General features: G+C 33.1%; 1 protein-coding gene across 1 annotated transcript in view; it reads left to right on the forward strand.

Moving 5' to 3' along the window:
• LOC111871527 (synaptotagmin 1) overlaps nt 1-10557 on the forward strand; it is a gene marked incomplete at both ends in the record, with an annotated part of 39873 nt that extends 29316 nt beyond the window's left edge. The window contains 3 exons of the mRNA XM_023864693.2: nt 8137-8254; nt 8888-9021; nt 10393-10557. Coding sequence (XP_023720461.2) covers nt 8137-8254; nt 8888-9021; nt 10393-10557 — 417 coding nt within the window. The remainder of the gene's footprint in view (nt 1-8136; nt 8255-8887; nt 9022-10392) is intronic.
• Nucleotides 10558-10559: the final 2 nt, after the last annotated feature.

The raw sequence follows: 10559 nt of genomic DNA on the forward strand, positions 1-10559 counted from the left end.
ATCATCATCATCATCATCATTATTGTTTCTCAAAGCACAGATTTTTTTAATTTCAAATATTTTAGCAAATCAGTGAAGTAGTTTTCAAAAACAATTTTGCAACTAACCAACAAACTCACTAACTCCATGGAACTAAGTCCTTCTAGAGAAGCTACCAGTCGCTCACCTACTAAGGAACTTCCTAACATTTTATGGAACCTCAAGGTTTATTACTAAATTCACAAGTACCCTCCACTTGTCCCTATCTTGAGCAAGGTCAATCCAGTCCACACATCATCATCCTATTTCTCTAAGATCCATTCTTATATTAACCTCCCACCTACATCTAGGCTTTTCTACTAGTCTAGTGGTCTCTTTCCTTCTGGATTTCCCACATATATCCTATAAGCATTCCTCTTCGCCCCCATGCATTCTACATTCCATGTCCATCTCGCCCTCCTTGGCTTGATTATTCTAATTATACTTGGCAAAGACTTAGAAATTATTAAGCTTCTCATTATGCAGTTTTCTTTAGCCACCTACCATTTCATACCTCATCAGTCCAAATATTCTCCTCAGCACCCTGTTCTAAAATATCTTCACTCTGTTTTCTTCCCTTATATCACAGAACTAACTTCACACCTATACAAAACTACAGGCAAAATTATAGTTTTGTGTATTTTATTTTTTACATTTTTAGACAGCAGACTAGGAGACAAAAGTTCTAAACAAATGGTAGCAAACCTTACTCAAATTCAATCTACTCTTAATTTATTTATGAATCAAATTTTGGTATGTTATTTCGTTCCCAAATATTTGAACTTCATCAAATTTTCAAATGATTTATTAGCTACCTTCATGTCATGATTTTGCCCTGCATTCTGGTGACAAGACCAACATATACTTAGTTTTCTCTGTGTTTACTTCTAATTACAATAATGTCCATATAAATTATCTCTAGAATCATTCCACTCTCAAATTATTTTCTGGCTCTGTTTTACAAAATGTCACAGTCCAGTAAGTAACACTCCTGTGTCATATTCTAATTGGGATAAAATCTTGGACCATTGACCAGCTATCCCAACTAAGGTTCTTTGTAGACATTGTCAGCCCTTGCAGGTAAATGCCAGGACACTGACTACAATTAGGCAATGACCACTTTCTTCCATACCGAGCTACTGACAGTATTGTAAAGTTAACCATAAATGGGTAGATAAATAAATAAATAACATTTAAGAGACAAATAAATTAATTTGATTTTAAATTTATCTATTGGTCATTTTATTTCTTTCTAGATATTCTTTCAGTTATAGAAAAGAATCTAATTTGAGTGTCATACAACATTCCTGTGATTAAAACAAATTATAATAGCAAGAACAATAGTTCCTGTGCTACTATTCTCTGTAAGTTTCAATACTTTACTGCATCATTTAAAGTCAGTATATCATTTAAAACCAGATAACAGAAATATTACTTATACATTATGTTTTAGTATGTTCCATATGGTAGGGGACATTTAATTTTACAATATTCCACTAGAGAAACAGCAAAGAGATAACAGGAACTGCTATTGCTGCTATGTAACATCCTGTTTTACAAAATACTTCCATAAAAAGTACATCTATTACACCATGAGGTTCACTTTTTTTCAGCCTCTCCACACTACATAGTCTGAGCTAGTGAGAGCATTGATAAATAAACCACAAAGAAATAAACATTTTCAAAGTCTTTGGATAGTCATGATATACATAAATACAGAATATGAAGAAATTACTATTATAGGGTGGGCAGTTATGAGCTGATATAACTTGGCCACTATAGCCACTTAACTGCAGATATAACATTTACATTGCATTGCTTCCAGATCTGAGAGAAGAGACTGGATGTGAGGTCTCATTACAGAACTGATGAACATTCAAGTTGTCATAATATTATATATAAGCGTCCTTTTGCATTTAATATTTATTTATTTCAGTCTCATTAATGAAACATTAGCAAATATTTCACTGGATGCATAATTATTTCCACACTGTCATATTTAATTCACATGTTTCTTATTACTAATACATGTTTCGGTTACACACAGCAATCTTCAGTCATGTTATATGTTGTAATTTTTTGACTGTATTGTCCTCTTACTGAAGAAAGCATTAATTAAATATATTAAATTCGAAACTTTAACATGTTTATGGTTAAAATTAATTAAAATCTGTTTTAAATTGAAGTGGATAATTAAACCAAATTTTCCCCTTCCCCTCATCAATCATGAACACGCAACAAAAAGACATACCAACAAAATAAAATATCAAACACCCACATATAAGTGTACCATTAGTATTCATTCTCCATAGAGAAGAACTTGCATAAACTACCCACTTCAAATTTAAATACATTTTAAATAATTTTAGCCTTAAATTTTTTCACTTAAAGCTTTTAGTTAATTTTAATTAATGCTTCACTTGATAGAGAACAACAGTGTGAAATGACTTACTGTGTAATATAACTATAGATGGCCATGTATCAGTAAGAAACACATGCGAATGAAATATGACAGCGTGGCAGTAACTGCCCAACCATTGAAACATTTAGGAACATGGCACTAATATGACTGAAATAAATAAGTAAGTAAACAGTTACCATATGCTGGAGTTAATTTAATGCTGATATCCATGGCTATCACCACAATGAGTGTGAACAGTACTGCCTTCTGGGATGTGACGCCATGTAGCCTGGAAAAGTTTTCCAGTGTTTTGGAGGATCATACTGTCTCCATTTCAAAGGTAAAGGAGCAAGCTAAGCAAGAGTATAGGTAAGCAGAATCTATACTTGCTTGGTGTACTCTGACTCTAAAGATGGAAGCAGTATATTCATTTGAAATGATGGTAATATTTTACTGGACCACATGGCATTGCATCCCAGAAGAAGGTACTTCTGAATTAATGCATTATCAGTGCTGTGTTTAAATGATTTCCTCAGACAATTCTGTACCAATAATGAGCATGGCTTATAGGTACCACAAAAGGTAAATTACAATACATGACTAGACTAACTCACTAACTTAAATAGAGTTTTAACTTTCTGGCTATTTAAATATGTGGATATGAAGGCTATGTAGTGTGTCTTTTAATGGCACAAGGAGTTCAGCTCTTCCTTGGAATTTATCCTGCCATTGAAAGATGATGAACAAATTAATACGTTTATATGAAATAAAAATAGATTAAATGAATGATTGTTACTTATGCCAGTGATATGTTTGAAAAAAGGCTTGGGATTGTTTGTGACATATCATTCTCTTCTGCAATTATAAACTTCTTGTGAAAGTTTTTGCATAATCCATTCCATCACCACAATATGCTCTCCTAAGTTTGTGCACCAGTTGTTTCATTGAATTTCACCTACATGCTGAGCCTAGGTGTGTATTGTAACTTCTCCATTTTGTGACTTCATCTGTGCAGCACCTGCTTAACTTTGCACTTGTCTCAGAATCTGATGTATACATAATTGATGTTTTTCATGTAAGAATGATACCTATCAGTCCAACAGTAATACAGTAACTCTCAAATTCTTTGTCTGTTCATTAACCCTTTGAAGCCTGTAGGCCATTCAAAGAATATTTCAAAATACATGAAACACTGCATCACCATTACAAATAACAACCAGTTAATGCTTTTAAGGAAATAATTACCATTTATAAACTCACTTTGTGAATCAACTGCTGAGATTTTTAATGTTAAAGCAGGTGGTACAGATGGTAATGCCTGTGCTTTAAAGGGTTAAACACTGTTGTCAAACACGTCACTTCATCAGTCACTTACAAATATGTCACTAAACCCAAAAAGTAAACATGTGGTTTCCTAACAGGCACAATTATTACCAAGAATATGGGCAAGAGATAAATTGTAAACTATGGTGAGGAAATGAAAACTACAAATCTCCTTCCTATGCATCATATAATACATGAATTTAATACATCAAGAATACAGAACAGTCTTATGTGATACAAATGTGTTCTGTTGTTTAATCCTTTGAAGCCTGAAATTCATCCAGATAATATTTTCAAAATTAAGTTCCTACCTCACAGGAAAAGAAAAAAACACTGCACCTCCATTATATAGACTAACCAGTTAATGCTATAACTGCTGTTTATTGTGGGAATTATACAAAATCTATAAATATTCGCTGTGAGCAAAATGCAGAGCTTTTAATGTGGTACATATGGTAACCACTGTGATATAAAAGGGTTAATACAGAGCGCCTAAATAATGTACCAGTGTGTGAATTTGGAAAAAAATAAACCCACATACATTATGTTAAATATTATATCTTTGGAGTTCAATATATTAAAGAAGAAACCATTTTGATACTAAATTAATGAACATGGGAAATGTTCCTAAAGCTAAGCAATTTTATGAAAGAGCAATCTGTCTCTCATAAACTGTTATATAAGCATAATAAATGATATCAAAAATGACCAAATGGTTTCAGTATGAAACATTTCCATATCTTAACTGTTCACATTAGAAATTCATCATTCCTGTGAATTCAGTATAATACAAAATGTCATTATCATTGAAAAAAGAAGGTTCTTATAATAATATTACAATGTTATTTCAGGTGTGTCAATACAGTGGTCCCTGTTTAGATAATGTCCACAAGTGAAACATATTAATGTTCCTCTCAATGAAAGTTTCAGAAATTCATTCCACGTGTGAAAACAAGATAACTATCAAGATAGCTGCAAAATAAATGAACCAATAAATAAAACTGTATGCACCAGCTACTTATGATAAGTAAAGGAAGTTAAATTAAATTATAATATAATATTGTTACATACATAAATATCCAGGAAGCATGCATCCAGATATTTATTGGTTCACTGTGTCCACTAGAACATCACCTGTAGACAGTGACATACATTCTTAAATTATGCCAAGAGTATATTGCATTCAAAAGATCAGTTTGCACTTGTAAGAAAATAACATACGCTTTCTTCAGTACAATAGTTATCCACGTTTCTACAAAACTTATATCCAAAATTATTGGCTAAATATATATATATATATAAACACTTACAGCCTGTTACACATCCAGTGAATATTCTCATTCTCTCTTTTATAACCGAATTTTCGCAAATCTATCTGATCATTGGTACTATTCCAGCACCAGCATTTTATAATGTGGTGCAACTTTGTGTTTAGTTTTTAATGCTTGTATGAAAAATATTAACAATATTAATGAAATTAAATATCATTATCTATTACAAATAATTCTGGGATAAAATGGAGACAAAACTAGATATTAATTGTTGCAGGCAACTGTAAGCGCTTTGAGAGTTTACTGTATGCTCTGGATTTCATACATCTTGAACTTTAAGAGAAAAGAAACTGATACAAGTACAGAATTGCTATGTAATGCTCTAGTATTTCTGGCAGAAACAAAAGCATGTCAAGCAAGATTAAATGTGAAACTGAACAGGCAAATCCAGTCCTAAGAGACTGGGATAGTTAAATAGGTCTGATGTGATGTAGTGATAAATGTAGTGCAAGTTGTAAATGTACAGTTCTAGTTAGAAATTTATATGGTTGAAGAACTTTGTTTGACATTGCTCAAATACCAGATAAGTACATTAAATTAAAAGAACATCCATATATGTGAGAAGTGCTGCTTCATTTAAAAGACTACTGAAAATTATGAAAAAAAAAAAAAAAAAACTTCACAGAAATATGTTATGATGTGTCAATAGTTTAGGTACTAATAATGTATTACCAACAGACATGACATACAAGAAATCTGTGCAAGTATATCAAGTTTTATAAAGTCAGTGCAGTGGTTGAGTTCTGTGATGACACAAAAAAAGAAGTTAATTTTTCTCAAAAACCCAAGGACTTTAGTAAAAAGTGAATTTGTTTCTAAACAACTTTTATTTGAAACATTTTTTGCTCCAATAACTACTTGGCAAGTTATGCTTAAAATACTTGCAGAAAAAATCTAGGTCTTAATGTGAAGTGCCCACTATTTCTGTCTGAACTTAGCCTAAACTGGAATTGCCAGAATTTTGCAGAAGTTTCCCAAGAGAAATATTAAAAGAATCTCTTCATCGGTTTATTTGCTGACACTAGGTCAGTAGTTTTATTGTGTTTGAATACTGACAATACTGTTGTATGTTTAATATGCCTGCTCTATTGGCACAAGACTTTTAAGGATGTACTCCATAGAAATTTTGAAGTTTGGAGGTATGTACCAGAAAATAGGAAAATGAAATGCAAATCAGTGAAACTTTTTCCATGATTTATTTCACCGTCTTCTAGTGCATACACTTATCTACCTCACTTCTCTCTCTCGAACTACATGCTTCGGCACAAAAGTGCCATCTTCAGGTGCTTATTCGATTAACGTTAAACTAGTTCACTGCATGCCTTGTCGTCTTCATGAAACTTTTTCATTTGAAATTTCAACAAAATCTGTGGAAGGGTTTATGTGATATATATATGTATATCAAAGTCTATTTGAAGACTTATGTAAAGTAGGCTTTATTATGGATTAATGTGGCTGAAAGTTTGAATTACCCAACAGCTTTTGATGTAAGCCTCCTGTACTGAGTTTTAGCAAAATCTGCAAAAGAATTTATGGGAAACACAGAGCATTTCATTTATGACTTTATGAAAATTATGCTATATTATTGATTAAGGTGATTGCAAATCAGAATTATCCACCAACTTTTAGTGAAAGTCTCCAACACTGAATTTTAAGAAATGCATCCAAAATTTATGGCCCTTATACTAAGTATAAGAATGTCTGTATATATCTGCTATATTACATACAGCAAAGATTCAAAACAGGGCTCTCCCTGATATATAAAAGGATACAAACCACAGAATCCTTAAGACTTTTGTGTGCACAGATCAATTTCAACCAAAGGCCAATCTTTATGTGGAGAGTACTAGAAGCTCATCGTGTTTCAGAGCCTTGTTAATTTGTGTGTCCCTTGTACTGACAGTGATATTCTTGACAAGGATATAAGTAATATATATTTTACTGGTCTCCAATGAGAATCACGGACTTAATGTCATTGGTGCCCCTGCTTCAAAACACTTACATTCCTTCACTTTGACAGGCAGGCTGGAGTTATGATGGTCAATGAAGCCATAGCTGTTGGATTCGCAGTACGCTACAAACTAGCAGTAGCGCGTATGTTTCATGATGTGGCATGGCATTAACGGTCATATATTTATTTCATTTATCACAATGTTCATGAAATCAAATATTATATTCCTCTTGAAAATACAGAAGACTTTCACACATAAATAATTTTAGTTCAAAATAAACAACTTGCATTAAATCATGGATATGTACGTGTCCCTGGCCACAGGAGATGTCCATTATTTTGTAAAATATGGAAGAATGTGACAAGGGAAAAGTTTTTGAAAAGCATGTGTTTCCAGTTTCAAACTTTGTGGTATTCCATACGCAGCTATGTGTGGTTTAATGGATTTGCAAGATTTGGCCACAGCTGGTCACACTGCCATGTTGTCATTGTACAAGTACCGGTACATTAGAATACAATGGTTACATTCACTACTCCTCTTCCATGTTGTACCTAGCACTCCTTCACTACCTCTTCCCCCTACTCTGGGAACATTATTCCTTTCCCCATCATGTCACCTTGGCAACATCACTGTAAATGTAAAAAGTGTAGCACCATAACAGCTCATCCTAGGCACCCTCCCCACCCAAAAGAAAATTTTGGCACTTAAGATTATATATATACATAATTTGCAACAACTTTATCCCCTTTTACATTTTCCATATTTTGTCAAATAATATAAGTCTCTTGTGGCCTGTGACCCTTAGGCCACCTCTATGCACACATATATATATATATATATCATTTGCTTTTGCTCAGTAAGACTGAATTCTTACATTCTAAACCATCTTTTATCATGGCAATTAAATTATAATTTATAAGATAATGTATGGTATTTTTCATATGCCATCATGTCTTAGTCTGCACAGTTTACTAGTACTTTCATCGACATAAACACAATTAAATGTACATGAATTTCATTAATGGGCATGTTACCAAACAAAGTTCTTCAACACTCACCTTCAGTATTTGAAAGGAGGGTAAGTCTATAACAAACATTATTACCTGTGCAGGAAAACAAGCTGGGTGATATCTGCTTCTCTCTGCGCTATGTTCCCACAGCAGGCAAGCTTACTGTTGTCATCCTGGAGGCGAAAAACCTGAAAAAGATGGATGTTGGTGGTCTTTCAGGTTAGAACTTTATTTTTTGGTCAGAAAATATAACAGACAAAAGAAAACGAAGTGTGTTTTATAAGTACATCGAGTAAATATTATCTGTGGTAACTTTGAATCTACAGCAGTACATTTTGCCTGGATTAAATACAAGGCTAGACATCTGGGCTTTGCTACTACTGTAAATGCCAGTCTTCTTGGATTACTGAATCACGCTTATCTCAGCTACTTGAAATCCGTAGCAATGAATGGATAATTAGGGGTCACTGTGGATGATGAGGTAGAAAAGATAAGGGAGTAAGCAGTTATGGCTTTATGTTTGGGCAGTATGAAATGTTGGATGAAAATTAGAACATCCTCTTTTGCAAAACATAAAGCAACAAGTAAAAATCCTGTTTTAGGAAACGAAATATAATTGGAGTTGGAATAAGGAAAGAATTGTCATATTAACTTATGTTCACTATTTAATGTCTGTATCAGGATATATAAAAGATATTTTCCCCTCTCCTTTAATAAGTCAGAGGTCTTTTCATACCCCACCCCCAAATGATTAGTTTAAAATATTAATGTAATTGAAGTATATTTATTACAAAGGAACAAAATGATGCATAAAATAATTATTTAATACTGTGTTATGTTTGTTCTTAACAGATCCCTATGTGAAGATTGCTCTGATGCAGAATGGCAAGAGGCTCAAAAAGAAGAAGACTAGTATCAAGAAATGCACTCTAAACCCTTACTACAATGAGTCCTTCACCTTTGAGGTGCCCTTTGAGCAGATCCAGGTAAAAATGTGATCACAAATCTGCAACTTTAATGGCTGTATTTATACATGAAACTGCATTCATATCATCTCATAGCAGCCTTCTCCCTGCTGGGGGATAAGATATACATATGTCTGATGTTTCACCACCAACTGTTCACTGCATATAATTATTCACTTTGTGGACGTTATCCATCATCCTACTCTTTATTTAAAAACAATGTTTCGGAGACTGGACTCTGTCTCCATCCTCAGGAAGAAGTCTGCTCAGCTAGGCCCAACTGATAGAGACAGTCCCTATCTCTGGAGAGAGTCCAGTCTTGCAAACATTGTTTTTAAAGAAGAAACAAGATGATAATGTCCAAAAAGTCAATAATTATATTAATATACCATAATCACAGACTTATGGATCTTTTTCATTGCATGCAATTTGTGAATTGAGGATATATCTAAAATTCGTTTTTAATGTGTCTGAACATGTAATTTTTATGTTCACTTCTGTTGTTGAGTTGTGCAATACTGAACCACAATACCTGGAATCATATATGTTTTGTATTATAACTGACATAATAGATTTCTGTAGAGAGAGAACTTCATTTTTATCATTCACATACATAATTAAAACATTGCTATTCATATAAAATGTTATCTTCTAGAAATAACCCATAATGCAAAAACTACACATAGGCCTATACAACAAGATATGCTTTCTTGACCCAATGATGTCTATAAAATTTGTCTGCAGTATGTTTTCTCTACATCTTGCCATCAAGTCATCATTTATCTCATACAAATTCATGATTTTGAACACTTCATAGCTGAAAATACATCAGACAGAAGTATTTCCCATGAGGTCCCTACCATTTGATATAATTAAAGCTTTACAGCTCTCCTATACTTAAAATTTCCTGTACTGTTTTAAAAAGCCTGGGAAAAATTGCAATAAAACATGAGTTTAACAGTCAAACTTCAAATGTAATGTCTTTAATGGTATTAAGACTATTGGATTTTCATATCTGCCAATAGCTCTCTGATCTCCACATGGGTTAATTGTGATGTACAGTAATGGTAACTTTTGAAGAGGGATTACACATTTTTACATTTATATTGACTTTCTGAATTTAATTCAGTTACAGTTATAGTTCCTAACATATTTGTGTGTGAGAGAGATTTAAATCAGAATATAAATACTCTTCCAGTATATGGAAGAACACAGTGAACATGACTGGTAACTTAACTCAAATGCAGACTTAAATTGACCATGGGTTATTATGTAATTTCGTTTTGTCCAGTATAATCAATATAATAAGAAAGATTTAACTCTTCTGTTAAACATGTTAAAAAAATAAACATCAAACATAGTTCTTACAAACATTTTGTATTATTAATGCAGAAAGTAAACTTAATGGTTACGGTGGTGGACTATGACCGTATTGGTACATCAGAGCCTATTGGTAAGGTGGTACTGGGCTACAATGCAAGTGGAACAGAGTTACGTCATTGGTCTGACATGCTGGCTTCTCCCCGCCGACCAATTGCACAGTGGCATACCCTCAAAGA

Source organism: Cryptotermes secundus, unplaced genomic scaffold, assembly GCF_002891405.2.
Source record: "Cryptotermes secundus unplaced genomic scaffold, Csec_1.0 scaffold957, whole genome shotgun sequence".
NCBI classification, from domain to species: Eukaryota; Metazoa; Arthropoda; class Insecta; order Blattodea; family Kalotermitidae; genus Cryptotermes; species Cryptotermes secundus.